The sequence below is a fragment of the Stomoxys calcitrans genome, chromosome 3 (assembly GCF_963082655.1).
Source record: "Stomoxys calcitrans chromosome 3, idStoCalc2.1, whole genome shotgun sequence".
Classification (NCBI taxonomy): domain Eukaryota; kingdom Metazoa; phylum Arthropoda; class Insecta; order Diptera; family Muscidae; genus Stomoxys; species Stomoxys calcitrans.
The window spans coordinates 110,543,990-110,568,964 of NC_081554.1; the positions used below are offsets into that span (position 1 = coordinate 110,543,990).

At 39.7% G+C, this 24,975-nt stretch overlaps 1 protein-coding gene across 1 annotated transcript in view; it reads right to left on the reverse strand.

Annotated features, from left to right (window-relative positions):
• LOC106092176 (lachesin) overlaps positions 1–24,975 on the reverse strand; it is a 318,974-nt gene that overhangs the window by 21,934 nt on the left and 272,065 nt on the right. The window contains exon 8 of the mRNA XM_059365183.1: positions 574–831. Coding sequence (XP_059221166.1) covers positions 574–831 — 258 coding nt within the window. The remainder of the gene's footprint in view (positions 1–573; positions 832–24,975) is intronic.

Sequence of the window (24,975 nt, forward strand, 5' to 3'; positions counted from 1 at the left end):
TGACCAGGTATCATACATCAAACAGATGAGCACAATTTTTTGCCGCCAAGTGAACTATCCGTCAAAGAGTTTTCGTTATGTGTGTGCAATCTAGTTAAGAGCCATAACAAACCCTAACAACGAAAAATTGCGTGAACTCGTAATATACACAAAGCCAGAGTTGCACTAGTCACTGATTTAGACAGATAATGCACTCAATATTTTGTTGTTGGGCAACTGCTTCTACCTGCAAATGAATATATCTTGAGTCTATACAGACAAGCCCGCTTCAATTGACGCATTGGAAGATAACATTGAAGCATTTATTCGTGAGACACCGGCCGAAATGTTGGAAAGCGTATACCACAATTGGACTAGGCGGAAATGGTCCATCCGCTTAAGGCGTAGTCACGGTCAACATTTACATGAAATAATCTTCAAACATTCAATTATATGAACCGGACTTTAAATTAAGTAAAGATTTCATGCATTTTTCTGAATTTTATGTGTTTGTTTCTGAAAAAATTTCCTATAGCTCTTAAAAAATCACCCTTTACTATATGAGGTCGAGGAATGATTCTAATCGTAGCTTACCTTCAGCTCCATTAGAGAAACCATTCACGATATTGATGCCATTTGCTGGCCCGACTACAAATCCATTGATAATGTTAATACCTTGCGCATTACCGCCACCGAGGACATCGTTCTCTTGATTAGTGAAGTGATTTTCCTTGGCTCGCACCACCTCGTTAAGGCCTTTGTTCATATTTGATGGTTGTTTACGCCTGCTCTTCGCCGTTGTATGTACGTACGGGGTCGGCGTTGTTGTTGGTTTTGGTGGCAAACGAAGCTCTGCAAAAAATTGGGGCAATTAGTGCAATTGTACCTGTAATAGGTTAGGTTAAATTATAGTGGCAATCTGATTAATAGCCTAACTTAGGCAATTTCATTTCATAGTGATGCCATAGTCTTTCTTCGACGACAAACGGTGTACGCTACCAACTCGGTTACCGAGGCGCTCTTTCAATCCTTAAATCTCCCAGGGAATTAGTTTCTTCCTCGAATTAAATTCTACTATTCTAATCTAATTCAAAAAAAGCTGTGTTGCTTCAACTATGATGTCTTGAATAAATATTTGATGATCATTTTTAGAAACTAACTCATTAAACCTCATTAGACTAAATGGGAGTGGGAGCAGAGACAACGGAGGATATGTTGAGGCTTTTGATGAAAACCCATTTTATACAGGATACGACGGGACCCATGGAGTAATGAGGTTGATCGAAGGCTTATTATGATGGAATTTATGGCCACGGAAGCCTTGAGGAGCTTCAGATAAATTAAGTCACTCGGACCTGATGGAATATATCCGGTACAAAAGAGACCGACTACCAGGCGCCTCATCTAGCCACTATTTTCACAGCGTGCCTAGGACTTGCATATGCTCCGAAAGCCTGGCACGCAAGTTATGCAACACCAAAAGCCTTTAGACTTATATGATTTATGTCCTTTCGTACGTATTGTAGATATCATGATAAAGAGTAGGACATCCAGCGATCTGCTCAAATACAAACAACATGCTTATGTCAAGGGAAAGCCGGTGGAGACTGCCCTGCACGAGGTTGTGCATAAAATAGAAGAATCCTTCGATGCCAAGACGTACACATTGGCGCTTGCATTGGCATCGATGGGGCATTTAACAATGTGTGGACCGACACATTGATCCAATTATAGACCATAGACCAGTACCGGGTGGACCGGTACTGGTCTAAGGTACGTAAAGGGCATGACACAGGTGGCCAGCATTTTATCGCCACACTTTAGGGTGACCACCATAAATTAACTATTACGAATGCTGACTGAGGAGGGTTTTGAACCCGTCTACTATGCCTACGATGTTATAATACTTCTTAAGGGTAAGGATCCGAACCAGCTATGCAGAAGGGCCAAAAGGGTCTTGTATATGGCAAATGACTGGGCTAGACTCAGGGGTCTCAATGTTAGGTAAGGTAAGGTTTAAGTGGCGGTCTGGCATCAGACTCACTAAGACATTTCCGTTCATTGTGATACCACAGGAACAGAAGAAGGAAGATGCCTTCTAGTTCCTACCATTGAATCATACTGATCGCTTTAAAAAGCCCAATAACTTGCGAATGTTCACATCCGCTAAATCAGATAGGTTCTCAAAGAAATGAGAAATTAAAGTGGAACTCCTTCTGACTGCTAGTGCGGGACACACACACAGAAGGTGTTCTTCTTCGATGTCCTCGCAGATTCTGCAAAAGTCGTTGCTGGCAACCTTCAGTCTGTCAGAATGTTTTCCGGTTAGACAGTGACCTGTCATGACGGACACAATGACTGAGACGTCTGTTCTAGTCAATGTCAACAAAGCGGTAGACCTCTTCAAGTCTAGATTAGGCCACATAGTTTTGGAATGCTCACAGTCCCCTCTTTGTGACCATCTATCTGTCGTGGTCCTTGGGGTCTGGTCCTAAAAATTAGCTGCCATGTCGCTAGAGGCATACCCACTGATTCAAGTATCCTTGAAATGTGTAGGGAAGTTCTTAGTCTCGCAGGCTCGTCCGCTTTACAGTCTCCTGGGATATCTCTGTGGCCCTGCACCCAGAACAAGTTAATTTTGAACTGTTCAGCCATCTCGCTGAGAGATCTGCGGCAGTCGAGGTCGGTTTTTGTGTTCAGAAATACGTTCTCCAGGTATTTAATGGCTGCTTGGCTGTCTGAGAAAATATACTTATGCCAATCGTCGGATTGACATTATATCTTAGCCATTCCACCACTTCCTTAATTGCAAGGATCTCTGCTTGATACACACTGCAGTGGTCGTTTAACCTCTTCAATATGACCAGTTCTAAATCTTTAGAGTACACCCCGTTTAGTTTGGAACCATCCGTATAGAATTCTATGTAAATTCCGTTACCAGGGATATCGTAGTTCCAATCGGTTTTATCAAGAATAGTGGTACAGTAATTTTTATCAAAAAGCGGCTCAGGTAGGGTGTAATCCACACTAACTGCAACATCGGATATTATATCAAGGATAACACAGTGTCCTTAGCCGCCACATGACCAATGAGAAAGCTACCTTAACCTCACGGCAGTGGTCGCTGCAATTTGGGTAGCCACAGTGTCCAGAGGCATAAGATGAAGCATTAAATTCAGTACATCAGATGGTGTCGTCCTCAGTGCGGCTGTGATGCACAAACAAGCCATCCTTTGGATCCGGTAAAGTATTAAGGAGTAGGTGGACTTTTAAAGCGCCGTTCACCAGACCACAACATCATATATCACTATAGGTCTGACAACTGCCCAATGCATGACACGCGATCTAAACCCCTAACTTTTGCCAATGGCTCTCTTGCAGGTGTATAGGGCAAGAGTTGCCTTTCTTGCCCTTTCCAAAATGTTGGATTTGTAGTTCAATTTCCTGTCCAGCAAAACACCCAGGTATTTTGCGCTTGCTGTAAATGGAATTCTCTCCACCCAAGGAGACAGGTTCCACTGTAGGCAACTTGTATATCCTGCTGAAAAGAACTACTTCTGTCTTGCACGGATTTATTCCAAGACCACTTCCGGTAGCCCTCTTGAACGTGCTGTTGCACGTGAAGCTTCCTGAAGTATATCTCTCAGAGTGCTGGGAAACTTTCCCTTAAACGCAATTGCCACGTCATTAGCATACGTGGCTACTTTTACGCCTTTTTCTTCCAGAGATAATAATACAATATATTGTTAATAGCTATGTTCCAAAGTAGAGGAGGCAGTACACCTCCTTGAGGAGTTCCTCTGCTGACCCATATTTTTATATCCACAGATCCCAAGCCTCCCGTAATGCACCTTTTAGTAACTTTCTTACGGTAGAGTTGATGCTTAGAGACTCCAATTCCTTCACGATTGACGTCGATTTTACGTTATTGAAAGCACCTTCCATGTCAAGAAATGGTACCATTGTATATTCCTTGACAGAGAGAGAACCCTCTATGTAGCCGACTAGGTCGTCAGGGGATTTGCCTTTACTATGTGCATGCTGCTGCTGGGACAGGCGATCACCAGGGATCTTTGCCCTAATATATAATTTTATGAACCTCTCAAGAGTCTTCAGCATAAAGGATGACAGACTAATAGGACGAAAATCTTCCGCCTTGGTGTGGTAGGGGTTTCCTGCTTTCGGAATGAAAATCGCATACCCTTCCACTTATATCTTCCAATACAAAGATAATATCTAGTACCTCCTGCCTGTTCCTGATAATAGAGGTCGGTTTATCTCCTTTATTAATGATCGCCATATTGCAACATATTGACATCCGAATTTTTCTTCCCAACAGAAGCAGCTTCAACCAGCGACTTAAGGTTTGAAGGCGGAATCTCTGAATCGTGTGCCATATATAGGGAAGCCAGCCAGTAATGAGCCTTGTTTATTTCAAGGCTGGCTACTACTTAATCTTCAGTGCTTAGCGACGGAAGAAGAAAGACTTTTAGACTACTCTTTGCAAGAATGCAGGCTCTGTGTCTTGCATTCCCCGTACCCTTGAGAAGTTTAAATCCCTCCACACACCCATGGTTCCTGGATAACAACCATGTCAAATCCCCCAGCCATCGGGAGGACTTTTAGAGCCGCCGAAGCGCCACATACAATGGTGGAGATTTATCCATAGTCAGGATTCTGATTCCGCCAGGAGTTCATCCTCACAAGATTCGTTAGAACTTATCGTGATGAGCTTCCGTACGCATCCAGTGGCTGGTGAGAAACTAAACCACTCTTCGTCAGGACACTGAGCACTTGCGGTGTGGACGCTTTCTCCTTAGATGCTTTACTAACTGCTGCTGTCGAAGTTCTTTCTGAGTTCCGTGCTTCCCCGCTGGGGCACAACTTTGTGACCTACCCATACAGGGCTTGTCGGGTCCCGTTTCGATGCCATCCCCTCCTGTCTTGATCATGACAGGCGAATTTTCGTCTATTGCAATACGTCAGACTTAAACGATGTGGTCGATAACTCTTCAGGTAAGTGTTCAGCAACAACTGCTGAGTCGTCTCCTGATTCCCCAACCCCACCGCTTCTATAGATCTTCAGTTTCAACTTGTTGAATCCGAAGTATACAACTCCTTCCGACTTGTTGACAGCCGGAGTTTAGTACGAATACTGCATGTCTCCGGTCACCATCAGCCCCATCCAATCTTCCAGTCGGTGGTTGAAAGATTCCCAATCTTACATTCCCTTCGTCTTCCAAGTATCGATTCAGAATCTGAGGGAATCCTTGGTATCCAAGCATGGGCCATTGGTCGAGAAGGAATATCTTGCTTCTTGACAAAATCTAGTGCTGCACCTGGCCAGATGTCACCAATCTTTTTTAGCGTACAACGATACATTTCAATTGAGCGTTGATCCCCGAAGGCAATTAGTCTGTATTGGCCTCGATACCAGCTCCGATTTTATGTGAAGTAGCTGAAAATGCGGCCGCGGGCGGTCGGCGATTTTCAAGAGGAGAGTCTCAGTGAGGAGTCAGGTGGCACTAGCTGAGTGCCAATGATACTCGAGATGACAAGGCGAGTTATTGGCGCCTTCAAATAAGCAATGCCTAACATCAGCGTCTGTTTCCAGGTTAGGAGCGTTTGGCGGGGAGCGTCGGATCTTGCAGTAAGCGGCTCGCCACAATGAGGAATACAAGTGCAATCCTACAAATCCCATGCGGTTGGGGCGCTGGGCCAGTAACCCGCCCCCGGAAAACTATTAGAACTACTATGAGAGACAAAGGAATAGTAAAAACGGACCCCCCCCCCCCAACGTTGACGACCCACGCAAACGAAAAAAGAACCATGATATGCGGATCTGCACCTGGAAAGTCCGCACTCTATATAGAGAAGGTGCAGTATACGATATTGCGGATGTATTAGAGAAGTACAAGGCAGATATTACCGCCTTACAGGAAGTGCGATTAACTAGGAATGGCGTCACTACAACACTACAACCAAGTTCTTCAACATTAGCCTTATTTGTGCCCATGCCCCGACGGAAGACAAGGACGAGCAGACCAATGATATTTTCTACGAGCGCCTAGAGAGAGAATATGACCGCTGCCCCATGATATTAAAATCGTTCTGGGAGATTTTATTGCGAAAATAGGGAAGGACGACATTTTTTGTCGCAAAGTTTAGCCTCCACGAGATAACGTCCAGGTTGAGGCTGATAGATTTCGCCGCGCCAAAAAAGATTGTAGCACCAGATTTCAACATAGCTGCAAACACAACAAATGGCAGCGACATACTCCACTCGACTGACCCAACTGCTTGATGAAGCACTCCTTGTCCCGATGATATAATGGCGCAGTGGCAAACTATTGTCCACTCTATGGAAAATGCCGCGAAATCCGTACTTGAGTACCGGAAGCCTCCTCCAAGAAACCCATGCTACGACCAAGAGTGTCGAGATGCTACTGAAGCCAAGAATAAGGCATATAGAGCAACCCTGCAATCAGTAGTAACGCGCCAGATGAAGGAGAGGTATCGGGACAAAAGGATAGAGGAGAAACGTCTATACCGCAGAAAGAAAAAGGAAATGGAAAGACGTGAGTGTGAGCGAATTGAGATGTACAGGAGTCAGAATGAAGTCCGGAAATTCTACCAAACAATTAAACACCAAACCGATGGCTTTGGTGCAGGCACATCCTCCTGACACAGATAACATGCTGAGGATATGGAAAGAACATTTTACCTAACTGCTTGTGTCCAACGTTGACGGCGAAGAGGATACCGCAGAACCAATCCCTGATGATGGTATAGAATGTTTACCTCCTAGTCAGAATGAGGTCCAAGTAGCAGTGATCCGTCTAAAGAACAACAAGGCAGCAGGAGCCGACGGGTTACCCGCTGAACTATTTAAGACCGAACGGGACACGCTGATAGGGCGTATGTATCAGCTTATCTGCGCAATCTGGCTAGACGAACGCATACCCGATGATTGGAACCTCAGCATACTATGTCCCGTACACAAAAAAGGAGACAAGACGGAATATGTCAACTACAGAGGAATAAGTCTCCTCCCCATCGCATACAAGATACTCTCGAGCGTACTGTGTGAATGATTAAAATCTAAAGTAAATGAGATAATTGGGCCCTATCAATGCCGCTTTAGATCTGGTGAATCCACACTAGACCAGATATTCACACTGCGCCAAATCCTGGAAAAGACCCGAGAAGGATAAATCAACACCTACCATCTGTTTGTTGACTACAAAGCCGCCTTCGATACTCCTTTACGTTTAAAGGTATTTCAAGTCATGTCTGAGCATGGTATCCCTGGTATTAATAAGACTCTGCAGGATGACACTAGCTGATACGCGTTCCTCAGTAAGGATAGGAAAGAATCTCTCCGAACCATTTAATACCAAACGAGGTTTCAGACAAGGAGACAACCTGTCGTGTGATCTCTTTAATATCCTGTTGGAGAAGATAATACTAGATGTGAATAGATATGGTACACTAATCACAAGAGAACACATGCTACTCGCCTATGCCGGCTACATCGATATCATGAGTCGGTCACCGGAAGTAGCAACTGCAGCCTTTGAAAGAATCGAAAGAGAGTCAGTGAAAAAAGGTCTGGCAGTAAATGGTAATAAGACTAAATGGATGTCTACCTAACTTTGTCTACCTCGGCACCGCCGTAACCCAAACGAATGACATTAGTTTTGAAATTAAGCGAAGAATAATACTGGCAAACAGATGCTACTTTGGACTAAGTAAGAAGTCTAGAAACAAGGCCACCTCTCGACAGACGAAGATTACACTATACAAGACACTGATACTGTCTGCTTGGAGTATTTGAGAGAAAGATTCTTCGTAAAATATATGGTCCAGTTTGCGTTAATGGAGAATATAGGCGACGTATGAACCACGAGCTGTATGAGCTGTATGACGACGATAGCATAGTTACACGCATCAAAATACAACGGCTGGTTTGGCTGGGTCATGTTGTTAGAATGGATGAAAAAGCTCCAGCAAATAAGTATTTTGAAGGCAAATACGGTGGTACACGCAAACCGGGAAGACAAAAAGCCCGAAGTTTTAGAATGAGCGCAGAAGATCGAGGCGCTTGGAATGCTATTCTACGTTCGGCTAGTGGAACAAATATTCTGTCATAACCAATTAAAAAAAGGAGGTAAAGTATACAGCCCTGTTCTTCTCCCTTTTCGACAACTGCCATCATCAAACTGTCCCTAACGACATTAGCTAAGGTTCTTGGACCCATCGTACTATTGTTCGCCCTAGTTCTTTTAGGCATGGGATGCCGTCCAGGTGACCGCAGCCTTTTGGCTGACTGCGGTGCAATTTCCGAATTTAGAGTCTCTATCCCTATTTGTGAGAGTCTTAGGATTATTCGCACCAAACCTGAGAGTTCACCAAACCTGAGAGCGATGCGTCTTCTATTATTCCAATCTATTAAAGAGCGTGCTGGTTTTCCGTGGAAGGCCGATGGCCTAGGCAATTTATAGGCATGCAAAGAAGAAAGATAGGTTCGGCCTTGTCCTTGCAACTTGAACCAGGTGTTTTCGTCAAGAGCCCCTGCTTTTGATGGTTGATAACTATGTAGTGCTACAAGACACAAGGGCACTTATTCGACGTATATGCCAACATATGCAGTACTATAAATAAAGTTGTACCTCGCATTAAAATAATCCATCAACTTCAAAATAGAAATAACACCAAAATCCTCAATTCACCGGATGGCGTAATCATAATAAAGTTCATGTCGCCCTACGACAACATTTTTTATACCCTCCACCATAGGATAGGGGTTTACTAATTTCGTCATTCTGTTTGTAACACCTCGAAATATGCGTCTAAGACCCCTATCTAGACATGTCTGTCCGTCTGTCTGTCGAAAGCACGCTAACTTCCGAAGGAGTTCAGCTAGCCGCTTGAAATTTCGCACAAATACTTCTTATTGGTGTATGTCGGTTGGTAAATGGGCAATATCGGTCCATGTTTTCATATAGCTGTCATATAAACCGATCTTGGGTCTTGACTTCTTGAGCGTATAGAGGGCGCATTTCCTATCCGATTGGAATGAAATTTTACACGACGTGTTTTGTTATGATATCCAACAAATTTACCAAATATGGTTTAAATTGGTCAATTACCTGATGTTGCTGCCATATAAACCGATCTTGGGACTTTAATTCTTGAGCTTCTATAGTGCACAATTCTTGTCTGATATGAATGGCATTTTGCACGATGTGTTTTGATATCGCTTTAATAGCAGAGCAAATCTTTTCCTATTTCCTTTTTTGCCTAAGAAGAGATGCCAGGAAAAGAACTCGACAAATGCGATCCATGGTGGAGAGTATATAACATTCGGCCCGGCCGAACTTAACACGCTTTTACTTGTTTTTTTTTTTTAATTTTTTCCTTTACTTTCAAATAAAATATATACATTCATTTAATTATGCCTCAGCGCCTATAGAGGCAAGCTGGCAAAAAACAAATTACGTCTCCAATTTATATATCAAAATTTACAATGACAAATTAATATAAATTTTATTTTTTTTTTTAATTTAAGACAAATAATTTATTGTACATAAATGTAAAAAAAAAAAACAAGTAAAAGCGTGTTAAGTTCGGCCGGGCCGAATCTTATATACCCTCCACCATGGAGCGCATTTGTCGAGTTCTCTTCCCGACATCTCTTCTTAGGCAAAAAGTGACATAAGAAAAGATATGCTCTGCTATTAGAGCGATATCAAGATATAATCCGGTTTAGACCAAAATTAAATTATATGTTGGAGACCTGTGTAAAATGTCAGCCAATTCGAATAAGAAATGCGCCCTTTGGGGGCCCAAGAAGTAAAATAAAGAGATCGATTTATATGGGAGCTGTATCGGGCTATCGACCGATTCAGACCATAATAAACACGTATATTGATGGTCGTGAGAGGATCCGTTGTACAAAATTTCAGGCAAATCGGATAATAATTGCGACCTGTAGAGGCTCAAGAAGTCAAGATCCCAGATCGGTTTATATGGCAGCTATATCATGTTATGAACCGATTTGAACCATACATGGCACAGTTGTTGGATATCATAACAAAACACGTCGTGCGAAATTTCATTCCAATCGGATAAGAATTGCGCACTCGAGAGGCTCAAGAAGTCAAGATCCCAGATCGGTTTATATGGCAGCTATATCAGGTTATGAACCGAATTAAATCATTCTTAGCACAGTTATTGGATATCATAATAAAACACGTCGTGCGAAATTTCATTCCAATCGGGTAAGAATTGCGCTCTCTAGAGGCCCTAGAAGTCAAGACCCAAGATCGGTTTATATGGCAGCTATACCAGGTTATGGACCGATTTGAACCATACTTAACACAGTAGTTAAAGGTGTTACCAAAACACAATGTGCAAAATTTCAGTCAAATCGAATGAGAATTGCGCCCTCTAAAGGCTCAAGAAGTCAAGACCCAAGATCGGTTTATATGACAGCTATACCAGGTTATGGACGGATTTGAACCATTTGCAATACCAACCGACCTACACTAATAAAAAGTATTTGTGCAAAATTTCAAGCAGCTAGCTTTACTCCTTCGGAAGTTAGCGTGCTTTCGACAGACAGACGGACGGACGGACATGGCTAGATCGACATAAAATGTCGCGACGATCAAGAATATATATACTTTATGGGGTCTCAGACGAATATATCGAGTAGTTACAAAGAGAATGACGAAATTAGTATACCCCCCATCCTATGATGGAGGGTATAAAAAAACAAATAAAAAGGCGTTAAGTTCGCCCGGGCCGAGCTTTGGATTCCCACTACCTCGGGTATATATGTACACCACCCTTCATCAAAGTCCGATGAAAAATGCATACCTTGTGCCCCATATCAGCTATACCGAAATACAATATGTTCCGATTTGGACCAAATACTAATAAGTACAAGATAAAAAAATTTAGGTCTTTTAAGTAGCTATATCTAAAGATTATATTGTCTCCTATTCGCCAAACAGCTTTTAAACAATAAAAGGGTGTTGGCTGTGAGCCCAATGACTTTAAGTTTCCGGATATCATGATCAACTAAATCGAATGCCTTAGTAAGATCAAGGAAAACACCCGCTACCCCTCTATGGCCTCTATCCAATCCATCACATATGCTATCAATAAGGTTAACTGCACATTTGTTCATTCCAGATCCCTTTTTAAAACCAAACTGACGCTCAAATAATATACAATTTTCCTCAAGGTAATCAGTCAGCTGCAAAAAAATAACTCTTCCATTAATAATCTTACTAACAGTGGAAAGTGTAGTTATACGTCAATAGTTCTGAATTAACTGAATATTTGAACATTTCGGAATAGGCGTTATCTTCTGCAGCTTAAGTACATCGGGAAAATTAGCCTCGTCTATCATAATATTAAGAAGTAAAAGCGTGCTAATTTCGCCCAGGTCGAATCTTATATACCCTCCACCATGGATCGCATTTGTCGCGCTCTTGTCACGGTATCTCTTTTTAGGCAAACAAAGGATAAAAGAAAAGAGTTGCTATGTTATTAGAACAATATCAAGTTATGGTTCATTTCGGACCATAATTAAACTGTATATTGGAGACCATAGTAGAAGTCAGAAGAATTAAGCACTTTAGGGACTGAAGAAGTAAAATAGGGTGATCGGTTTATAGGGGAGCTGCATTAGGTTATAAACCGATTCATGCCATTTTCGACACGTATGTTAAACGTCATAAGAGAAGCCGTTTTACAAAATTTCAGCTAAATCGGATAAAAATTGCGCCCTTTAAAAGCTCAAGAAGTCAAGACGCTAGATCGATTTATATGGCAGCTATATCAGGTTAAGGATCAATTTAAACTATTCTTAGCACAGTTGTTGAAAGACATAACAAAACACCTCATGCAAAATTTCAGCCAAATCGGATAATAATTGCGTCATCTAGAGGCTCAAGAAGTCAAAACTACAGATCGGTTTATATGGCAGCTATATCAGGGTATGGACCGATTTGAGCAATTCTTAATACAGTTGTTGGAAGGCACAACAAAACACGTCATGCAATATTTAAGCCAAATCGGATAGGAATTGCTCCCTGTGGAGGCTCAAGAAATCAAGATCCCAGATCGGTTTATATGGCAGCTATATCAAAACGTGGACCGATATAGCCCATTTACAATCCCAACCGACCTACACTAATTAGAAGAATTTGTTCAAAATTTCAAGCGGATAGCTCTACTCCTTCGAAAGTTAGCGTGCTTTCACCATACAGACGGACGGACATGGCTAGTTCGACATAAAATATCATGACGATCAAGAATATATATACTTTATGGTGTCTTAGAGGATTATTTCGAGGAGTTACAAACAGAATAACGAAATTCTTGATAGGCTTGTTTAATGTTTCCCAATCTGTTTATTTAAAAACCTCCACGTCTTATTCATATCACCACTTTATTTCTGCAAATTATACCTATAGTAATTTTTCATTAAATTCTTACTACATTTTTTTATGACCTTACCCACTCTTTTGAGGATTTCATTTATGCATTTCTTGTCCTTATTTTTCCTTCTTTGTAACAGAAGTTTATTTTTATATTCTATTAAACCTTCTAAGGTATCCGTCATCCAAGGATTAATCATCCTTTTCAAACTGACTTGCACTATAGAGCTAGTTGAACACTTCTGCTGTGCTGACTTTGGGGTAGCCTGTTCAGAGAATCCCCGAGCCAATTATAGGGAGTCTCTCTCCCTATTAGTGAGAGTCGTAGGATCATTCGCACCAAGCCTCTTCATAAATCTGAGAGCGATGTGTCTTCTGTTATTCCAACCTCTTAAAGAGCGTGTTGGTTTGCCGGAAAGACCGATGGCATAGGTAAATAATAGGCATGCGAAGAAAGAATAAAAAGACTCGAACCAGGTGTCTTCATCAAAAGCCCCTGCTGTCGGCTAGTGGAGCCTGGAGCAGCCGCTCCACTAGTCGAGGTTTCCGTAGCAGATAACATGATACGGCCTGATAGCACCACCGCTGCTGTTGGGTCTTTGGAGTCCATTCTAAGCCTACTCTCGGGCTCTAGATCTGCCGCTCCACTGGAAACAGACGCAGATCATCAACCGCCTAATGGATACTTCTATCGCAGTTATATCCTTGAGTGCCTTTAATTTTTCTCTCAAAAATAATGACGTATTTCGAGTTACAGGAACATTCTTGCTGAGTGAAATAACAATACGTCCGCTCCACTCAACAGTTCAAACAAGAGTCAAAGTTGGGAGTTAGTCCGCGCGTCATGCACTGGGTATATGCAGTTATTAGAACTATAATGCTATTTGGTGTTGTGGTCTAGTGGACGCTTCAAAAGTAAACACCTAAAAGCACGCAAAATATTTAAAATATTTTAAAACTTCAATTAAACACGATTTACCCTGTGAGCTCGACCAATAAGCCGCCTGACATAATAAGTGACATTTTTTCCAAGGTGATCAAAGTAAATGATTGCGATGTACACAGACAAATAAAGGGTGATTTTTTTGAGGTTAGGATTTTCATGCATTAGTATTTGACAGATCACGTGGGATTTCAGACATGGTGTCAAAGAGAAAGATGCTCAGTATGCTTTGTCATTTCATCATGAATAGACTTACTAACGAGCAACGCTTGCAAATCATTGAATTTTATTACCAAAATCAGTGTTCGGTTCGAAATGTGTTCATTCACCGTAACGTTGCGTCCAACAGCATCTTTGAAAAAATACGGTCCAATGATTCCACCAGCGTACAAACCACACCAAACAGTGCATTTTTCGGGATGCATGGGCAGTTCTTGAACGGCTTCTGGTTGCTCTTCACTCCAAATGCGGCAATTTTGCTTATTTACGTAGCCATTCAACCAGAAATGAGCCTCATCGCTGAACGGTGAATGAACACATTTCGAACCGAACACTGATTTTGGTAATAAAATTCAATGATTTGCAAGCGTTGCTCGTTAGTAAGTCTATTCATGATGAAATGTCAAAGCATACTGAGCATCTTTCTCTTTGACACCATGTCTGAAATCCCACGTGATCTGTCAAATACTAATGCATGAAAATCCTAACCTCAAAAAAATCACCCTTTATCATGGTTGATAACTATGTAGTGCTACAAGACACTTAATCGACGCCTATGCCAACATATGCAGTACTATAAATATAGTTGTACCTCGCATTAAAACAGTCCATCGCCTTCAAAATAGAAATAACACAAAATCCTCCATTCACCGAATGGCGTAATCATAATAAAGTTCATGTCGCCCTACGATAACATTTTTTATACCCTCCACCATAGGATGGGGGTATACTAATTTCGTCATTCTGTTTGTAACACCTCGAAATATGCGTTTAAGACCCCGATCTAGCCATTTCCGTCCGTCCGTCTGTCTGTCGAAATCACGCTAACTTTCGAAGGAGTAAAGCTAGCCGCTTGAAATTTTGAACAAAAACTTTTTATTAGTGTAGGTCGGTTGGTATTGTAAATGGGCCAAATCGGTCCATGTTTTGATATAGCTGTCGTATAAACCGGTCTTGGGTCTAGACTTCTTGAGCCTCTAGAGGGCGCAGTTCTCATCCAAATTCATTACAATTTTGCACGTTGTGTTTTGGTAGAACTTCCAACAACTTCACTAAGTATGGTTTAAATCGGTCAATGTTTCGATATAATTGCCATATAAACCGATCTTGGGTCATGACTTCTTGAGCCTCTAGAGGGCGCAATTCTCTTCCGATTTAACTTAATTTTGCACGTGGTGTTTTGGTAGCTTTTCCAACAACTACGCTAAGTATGGTTTAAATCAGTCCATGTTTTGATATAGCTGCCATATAATCCGATCGTGGGTCTTGACTTCTTGAGCCTCTAGAGGGCAATTCTCGTCGATTTAACAGAAATTTTGCACGTATTGTTTCGGTATCACTTTCAACAACTGTGCTAAGTATGATTTAAATCGGTTCATAATCTGTCATATAAACCGATCTTGGATCTAGACTTCTTGAGCCAATAGAGCGCGCAACTCTCATCCGATTTTGCTGAAATTTTGCATGAGGTGCTTTGTTATGACTTCCAATAACTGTGCTATGTATGGCGTAAATCGGTATAGAACCTGATATAGCTGCCATATAAACCGATCTGGGATCTTAAATTCTTGAACCTCTAGAGAACGCATTTCTCATCTGATTTGGCTGAAATTTTGTATAACGGCTTCTCTCATGACCTTCAACATAAGTGTCTAATATGGTCTGAATCGATCAATAGCTTGATACAGCTCCCATATAAACCTATCTCCCGATTATGCTTCTTGAGCACCTACAAGGCGCAATTCTTATCTGAATAAACTGAAATATTACACAATGACTTCTACAATGTTCAGCATTCGTTTAGGGCCCGAATCGGACTATAACTTGATATAGCTCCAATAGCATAACAGTTCTTATTCAATATTCTTTGTTTGCCTAAAAAGAGATTCCGCTCATAGAATTCGAAAAATGCGATCAATGGTGGAGGGTATATAAGATTCGACCCGGCCGAACTTAGCACGCTCTTACTTGTTTTCTTTAAATCTGTTACTTATTGTTCTTGAATTCTATTGGCTTCAGATCTTCATCGCAATATTATATCGACGAAAATCTCTCTAAGTTCCAGCAAGATGCAATACACTTAAAGAAGAAAGGTCTTATAAAGTCTGCATACAGATTTAAAGGACTTGCTTGCATTAACCGTTTCGATGGTAACGAGCCAATATGCATATTTCATCCTATAATTATTGATAATTTTGGTGCTTCGGAAGAAATACTTAATACAGAAATTCGAAGTTAGACTTACAATACGAATGTTCTTAATATTGCGGATTTTTTAATGTTTTCTCAAAATTACTACTTTTTATTTAAAAGGTTATTTTTTCCTTTTATTCTTACAACTTTAATTATATTATTTGTGTTTTTTCGTGAATATAATCAGGCATATTCTTTTTCAAACGCATTGCAGATGTTATTTCTTAACTTTTTATTACTCTCTACGACACACATGATTAGTGCAGATAGAAATTCTAAAGACATAACTCGAGATCTAGGAGGACATGCCACATAAATTCTCAAAGAATAGTAAACAAGATTGATGAGTTCAAGTATATATTTGAAAATGCTGAAATTGATATGGTATGTCTCTCAGAGATTTGGTTGCAAACCGCAATTGCAGATAGCTTGATGAACTTGGATGGATATACTGAATTCAAATCTGATTGAGAACGTCGTGGTGTTGCCATTATCAAATTTAATCAAAATCGAATGAAAAATGCTCCTTTTATGAGATCAATACTCTATATCGAGAGATCGGTCTACATAACAAATATGGTCCGATCTGAACGATATTCAACAAAAAGGTTAAGAGGGGTACCAGTACTCGCTGTGCTAAATTTCATTGGGATCGGATGAAAAATACTCCTTTTACAGGCTCATTACACTATATCGAGAGATCGGTCGAATTCGGATTTTAAATGGATCTTTTATGGCCTCAATAACATATATCGAGAGATCGAGCGGTCGGTCTGAGGGAACAACATCCATATAGAGTCCGATCTGAACCACACTGCACAGAAATGGGTAGGGGTCTACCAAAACTCACTGTGTCAAATTTCATCGAAATTGGATGAATAATGGCCCATTTAATGCCTTAAGACTTTAAGTCTGAAGATCGGTCTATATAGCGGCTATATATAACTAATATCCGGCTATATATAACTAATATCCGAGATCAGAAGATCAGGTTTATATACAAAGAATACGAAATCATCAAAAATTGGTTGGAAAATATTTTTGTACCCAAGATATCTGCAAAATTATAAATAACAAGCGTTTGGGTATAAATGGGTAAATTACTTTTGGGTATTTACCCATCATCCACCTCTAAAAATGCAGCTTTCGTCAAGATAACACTCGACGTATCTATGATGAAACGGTCCCTATTCGGACTAAGCTGAAGAAATCGTATACTAAGCCATGGTTAAATTCCACTATTAGGCATTTTATTCGTAACAGGGACCTAGCCTATTTCAGGTGGAAATTTTTTAAAACCCCTGAACTTCATGAGGAATTTCACAAAGCAAGAAACAAAGTTAATGCACTCATTAGTGATGCAAAATTTCCATATTATTCATCTAAATATTATTTGACGTTATACACGAAAGGCAAGTGGAGGGTAATAAACCATATCAGAATTGGAAAACCCAAGGCTATTTCTAACAGCCATGGTGATATAAATGAATTGAATGAAATTTTTGTTAATATTCCGACCTTAAATACAGAATCGACTTTTTAAAAAGTCACTAATAGGCTTCCGGAAAGAACAAATGTTTATTGCAGTTTTGAGTTTAGATGTGTATCGCACTACGATGTTTTACGTTGTCTTAGATCCGTCAAGTCAAATGCTCTGTGTCTTGATAACAGCGACCCGAGATTCATTAGAATATTAGTTCCTTACCTTCTACCTTATTTTACTCATATCTTTAATTCAATTCTAATCTCCAGTGCATATTTGACTATTTGAAAAAAATTAAAGATAATCCCAATCTCCAAATCGAATAGTGATTTCCGTCCGAATTCTATATGCATAAACAAATGTCCTAATATCTCCATTATGAATCTTTGTTGTCCGATAGACAATACGGGTTTTGTGGTCACCATAGTTCCATTAGTGCATTAGTTGAAGTTTCAGAATCAATTCGAATTGAAATTTAGTTAGTTAGGTTTCTCGTCCTACTTGATCATTCAAAGGCTTTCAACTCGGTTGAACATCATAAATTTATATATGAAGATCGGAAGATTTTTCAATTTCAGCGATACATCTATCAAATTAGTTCAATCACATCTTGGTCCATAGCCAAATCCTAATGTATGCTGATGACGTTCGGTTATTCCTTAGCGGCTCTGTTAATTATATTAGTGAATGTGTTGCAAAACTCACCGAGGTTCTGCCCTGTATCTATAAGTGGGCTACAGCAAATGGTTTATTTCCGAAGCCCCAGAAATCGAGAGTGATTGTTATTTACAAAAATAAAAGATTTAGTTTGCGAGACCTGGATATCACTATAAATCAACAGAAAATTGATCTTGAGTCTAGTGCTAAGAATTTAGGTGTGATTTTTAACAGTTCTTTAACTTGCTCAAATCATATAAATGCTGTAGCCGGGCAGACATATGCTAAGCTGCGTGCACTGTGAATAACACACTCTTATACACCAATCGAAATTGGAATTCTGTTAGCAAACACATTTCTAATTCCTGGTCTGATCTTTGGGTGTGAACTTTTTTCAAACTGCGATTCACTAAGCCAACGAAAACCAGTAAAGAAAACCAAAAGTCGGGCGGTGTAGACTGTATAATACCCTACACCTACCCCTAAAGTTCAATGTGGGAGGTATATCCAATTCTAAACCAATTTTGATGGACCCCAGCGAGCAAATATGTTCAAACTGTAATAACAACGGTTGACAAATGATAACATTATTGTAAATTGCACAAAATCTGACGAACATCTATACAGGAGCTGTATCCAATTCTGAACCGATTTCGAGCAAACTTCTTAGATAATGTGGTAATCGTCGAGGAAAGCGTTGTGCAAAATTTTGGCAAGATTGGTCAAACAATGCTGCGGGCGCATTGTCGATATACATATATAACAGCTATTTCTAAATCTGGGTCGATTTCTATGAAATTCACCAGTAATATCGAGAGTCATAAGAAAATCCTTCAGGCAAAATTTCGAAAGAATCCATTTAAAACTGAGCACTTTCTTGCACTATTTCTCAAAATCGGACGAACATATATATGGGAGCTATACCTAAATCTGAACCAATTTCGAGCAAATTTCTCAGATACTGTGGCAGTCGTCGAGGAAAGCGATTTGCAAAATTTTGGCTAGATGTGTTATTAAATGCGTTTGCTGTGACTCCAGAAGTTGAAATCGGTCGATATATATATAAGAGCTATATATAAATCTGAACCGATTTCCATGAAATTCACCAGTAACGTCGAGAGTCAAAAAATAATCCTTCCTGGTAAATTTTGAGAGAATCGGTTTACAAAAGACCATTTTATTGCAATATTACTGCAAATCGGACGAACATATAGCTATATCTAAATCTGAACTGATTTCGAGCAAACTACTCAGATACTGTGACAGTCGTCGAGCAAAACGTTGTACTAGGTTTTGGGAAGATTGGTCAATAAATTATATACATATATATTTATATATATATATGTTCTTCCGATTTGAACTAGTATTACAATCATTTGGCCATTTGTTAACCGAATGACACGAAAATTGGCACAAAGGATCCCCTTATGACTCCCTGTATTGTTGTTAAATTTAATTAATATCGGTTTAGATTTAGATATAGCTCCCATATATATTTTCGTCCGATTTTCAATAATACTCAATAATTTAGTAATTTTTTAACCGATCTTCACAAAATTTGGCATACAAGTTTCTCTTATAACTCTTCTGATAATTGATGAATTTCATATAAAATTTGTTCAGTTTTAGATATAGCTCCCATATAAATGCATCTCCCGATTTAAACTTTTAAGGCATTTTTAAACCCATTTAGACCGAAAACCTGTGAAAATCTCTATCTGAGCTAAGTCTAAATCTGAATCGATTTCCACGGTTCTGACGTTCGTCCTTGGGCTAAAAAGTTATGTGTTTTTTTACGACATGCTCTGTTAAAAAGTCTACGGACCTCTAATCTAATCTCTAATCTCCCCGATCATCCAGCGTTTTTCTTGGGATGATTTTCTCTCCCGAAGAGGACAACCATCTTCGAAGGACCCCACCAGTGCAGTCGTAATCCTGTTGACATTTTCGTCAATGTCTTCTATGCTTGGACAATCTAAATAATCTTGCCCAAGTCTTCTTCTGAGTGGCCTTCCGAATATTGTCTAGTTGGTTTTCAACTTATTCCGGAAGCTTATCGGATTCGGCGCTGGCCGTGCTATTCTAAACCAAATGTAGCGATGGTCGAGAAAGAGTGTTCCATGGAGACCCTCCAATTCTAAACCTCATCGATTTGATTTTCCGAACATATCGTCACATGTAATACCCCCTCCCTAATCCTACTAACAAAGGTAGTCAAGGCTTGATCCCGCTTATTAGTGTTGGTACTACGCCACGAAATGTGGTGAGAGTTCGCATCGCACCCTATTAGTACCTCGTTTCCAGTCTGTTTTGCTTTCCTCAACAGCCGTTGCAGCTCCGACGTGGGTGGCGGTGTCGGAGAGTCGAAAGGCAGATAAACTGATGCCTGGTATGTACCACCGCTTCCCTGTCTCACCACTGTTGCAACCGACGTTGACAACTCAGGGGAAAATATATAATTCAAACTTATATGACAACTAACGCAGGTCCTCGGCCGAGTACCAGTGTGAGCATAGAATAATTGGTAGTTGATATGGTTCAGTCCAGATACTTTGTTCCGGGTCGTCCATGGCTCCTGAATTAAGGCAATATGAATTTTGCCCTTGCTGATTTTCTCCATCAGAGCGTGTGTAGCAGTCTTGGTCTTAAGTTAATGGAGTGGTTTGATATTGAAATTTGCTAAATTACCACTTAAAACATTTCTTTATTCCTCCACTTTGCGAATATGGAAAGAAATGATAATGCTTTAATGGCCAAAGTTAGGAAAGGAAATGGGGGTAGTTTTTGGAAAATGTAACAAATTTTTAACAAAAAAAAATATTTTTCTAATTGAAAACGATGTTTTTTTTCGTTAAAATCGCTAAAGACATTGTCATAAATTTTTCTTTAATTTTGTGCATACATGTACTGGCACAATTTGTGTGAAATGTGAAGTTTGTAGCCCAAAAATTGACGTAGTTATTGAAAAAACACTGAAAAAAAAAACTAGTCAAAAAACTGATATTTTACAATTATACAATTCATACCTTGTTAGTGCTACACATTGGCATAGTACATTACATATACATAAATCAGGCAAATCGGTTCAGGCAGATCAAAAGTTATGGCCCGGAAGATTGTAGAAGTGTAAATTGGTCAAATATGACACCATGTATCTCACCCTGTATTAAAGATTTGAACCTACAGCAGCACTTACCGAAAGCCTATATCATCCTCTAGAAATTTCTAGAACATTTTGCACCGCTAAGATTCACAGATAAAAAGTTGTGGACATACATCAAATTTTTTGCCATTTGGCAAAATTTCAGTCAGATCGGATAAGAATTGCGCCCTCTAGACACTCAAGAAGTCAACACCCAAGATCGGTTTATATGGCAGCTATATCAAAACATGGACCGATTTGGCCCATTTACATTCCCAACCGACCTACACCTATAAGAAGTATTTGTGCAAAATTTCAAGCAGCTAGCTTCACTGCTTCGAAAGTTAGCGTGCTTTCGACAGACAGTCGGACGGACATGACTAGATCGAATTAAAATGACATGACGATCAAGAATATAAATACTTAATGGGGTCTCAGACGCATATTTCGAGGTATTACAAACATAGTGACGAAATTAGTACACCCCCACCCTATGGTGGAGGGTATAAAAAGATAATATAGATCAAAGATAATTTTGTTTGTATTGTCAGATTAAAATATTGCAAAGGCATGGTAGAATTGCATCCTGATGGCAAGTGTGTTTAGCAAAAAATTTATCGGAGCACAACTACGAAAATGAGTAAAGTAATTACGAGGGTTGCATTTTAAATTTCGGGATTAGAGAACAAAATCAAATACTTATCATTGAAAATCGCTTTATTGTTTTTCAAAATAATCCCAACTCAGATCTATGCACTTTTGCATGCGTTTAAACCAGTTGTCGAAGCACTTTTGCCACTGTGACTCATCAACCGCTTCTTCAACTGTCGAAAAACGTTGACCTCTCATTTTATTTTTTACGTACGGGAATAAAAAGAAGTCATTCGGTGCCAAGTTAGGAGTGTTCCGTCTACGGCGGTGGGTTTTCCTGATTTCTTGAAAGGAAATTGGCAAACAAATGGTTGTGCACCACTCAGAATTGACTGTTCTACGTTGTTCGACATATCCAATTTTTCCAAAAAAATAAGCGATCATTTGCTTGGAAAAATTTCGTGCGCGAGCACCATTTGTTGGATTTGGCCCATCTTGAAATAGCCATACATGTCCTTAATGGAGCTGCATCGCCAAAAATTTTATTAAGTTCATCGATACACTGTAGTTGAGATAATCCAGTTGTAGAAAAAATCGAAAATGTTCACGATTTAATTCCATTTTTTGGGAATATGTTTAACCTCAAAAATGTCAAGCTTAAGATAGAGCTATTAGTTGGCAGATTGCAGCACAAGGGTTGTCCAATCCCGAAATATAAAACTCTCGTAAAAGGAAGTTAAGGCTCTAAAAGTAATCAAAGACGAGTGCCAAAATTCCGATAAAAAAACCCATTTGTCTGCAAGATGGGAATCGATCTACAGGAGAAATAAGAACGTCTCATGAGCCAATCACAAAATCAAAGAATTGTTATTGGTGATCGACTTTATGACACCCGCAAGAAGTGTTGGAGGGTGTATTTTCAAATATGTTGTTGAAAAAAACCAATGGAATAAAGACAAACGAGTTAAGATGGAATTCAAATGCTTTGGATTTATTTACAAATTTGGACCTTTCCAGTGTGAAGATGAGGATGAAGTCATTTACCTTGTAAAGTTTTTCGGAAGTCTAATTATGGCAAGAGCTGTTTTAGGGCGAAATGCATTTAGTTATATTGGCAATTCTAACTAAACGTCAAGTTATTGGAATTTGAGAGTTTTGTGTATTAAAAATAGGGGTTGACCAAAAGGTAGGAAAAATGCAGGGTTATGTTCGTTGAAACATCAACATTCCGCCCCATCTTGCAGTATCCAAAAAAATACTTAGACTTTCATTCAGTTTATTTATACAGATTTAAATGAATATTTCATTAGTTATAAACAATATTATGTACTAAGAATAAAATACTAAATATACATATATAAGGGTATGAAATTCATATTAGTTTTATGTATTCAGCATAGGTGGTTAATATTTAGCTAAATGTCCTTGTATCATAAATATCAAAATGTAATAAGACTTTAATAGCTAAGAGTGAGTTTTGGGTTTCGGGGACTAGTATGTATTCAAATCACGGTATTGCCGTAGATAGCCCACCCTCATGCCTTCATCAATAACGCGTGAGCAAATGTCTACACACAAGATGATGTCATCAGGGGCAAACTTATAGAATTCAGTATCGGCCAACATAACATAAATAAAGTTCGTTTTTTATGAACTGCGCAATGACCTTTCTGGCTTATGGATGGAGATTCGGCTGCTTACTCGGAGGGAAGCTTCGAAATTTATATCGGGATCATATGGGGATTTTAATGTAATTGGACAAACGGTCTCCTTGTTAAGGCTATATGGGTTAAGACGCAACTGATTCACGATTTTCGTAAAAATATGACTGTATTTAGAACTGGAATCCAAAATACATCGGACTTTTAAAATTTCCTTAGAAAATTTTATTCGGAAAATTGCTGTGTCAATTTTCCGAGGATACAGGATACAGTGAACGAATTATGAGGATACAGTGACGAGGATACAGTGAACGAATTATTAGAAGCGGATTTAATTTCCTGTTATGACTTGTTTGAAGTTGGCTTTGGATTATTTGATTGTGATCTCGTGGAATGGTTCTGGTGTGTAGATTCTCTGCTGTGTTTATGTATATGCGATGCCTCCCGACCTTGTTTAAGCCTTGGATGCAGATGGAGTGAAGAATGGTGTTTTTGATGACAGTATCGACACCCAGTTGTGGTAAGACATCTCCCTTGAGAGTGGGTGTGAGCTAGACAGTTCTTGCAGTAACCATACATATCCACAACCTGAAACCGCTTGGTGGTATTCATCTCTAGAAATCTCATACATTTACGCAATGCATGAAGGCGTCTGATCGGTTCCCTTTCGTCGATAAATGATTTGGTTTAGGATGGTCATTTTGGACTAAGATAAATCATAATCGGTTATGTTGTCGTCATGTTGTATACATTTTTTTAGGTATATAGGCATGTGACCGTAAAGGGAATCAGGAAGATGGATCGTTGTTTATAACTACGAGTTTGGTTATTGGCCTTGTAATAGTGCATCATTGCCAGGAAGAAGTTTTATGACCCTTCCTAATCGCCAAGCGTTGGGTGGTATATTTTCTTCTTTTATCACGAACAACATATTCTCACTTAAGGTTTGAGTGGGTCTTTTCCACTTATTCCGTTTATGTGACTCTTTGAGGTACTCCTCTTTGCAACGAGTACAAAAATAATGGTGGATAACTTTCAAACGCTGTCATCTATTGACAAGTGACGTAGGAGATTCCTGAATATTTGGGTCTATTGGCATCAAGAAATGACACGGAGTAAGTGCGGAAAGAATGGATAGATCTTCGGATAGAGGAAATAATGGGCGGGAGTTTAAACAAGCCTCGATTCTGGAAAGTAATGTCTGAAACTCCTCAAATGTATGCTTGAAATTCCCCGCCATTATACGAAAGTGGAACATAAAAACGTTTAACCCCAGCTTCCCAGAATTCACTAATGTGCTTGGCTCCAGGTGGAATAAAATGCCACGAAATATTCTGATGACCATAGTTGGACCCGACAGCTTGCTGGGCTGTAGGGAGGAAATTCTTGGCTATGATTTTAGAGGCACCCATTCTGGAAACCTCTTCTGGAAACAAATTGGTCAAATGCAACTATGTTAGATATATCTGATGGTCCCTCGTGTCGAATCGCTTTAGTTGGCATACGGACAAGCATGCGTACCCTTTAGTAATGCGGCAGGATCGCCGGCATAGCATTTGATGTCAAAAGGTCATGCAAAATCCACCCTTGTGTGGGTGAATTGTCTAGAAAATTCGAATCTTTCGTGGACTTTCGTGGTGGACATTATTTGC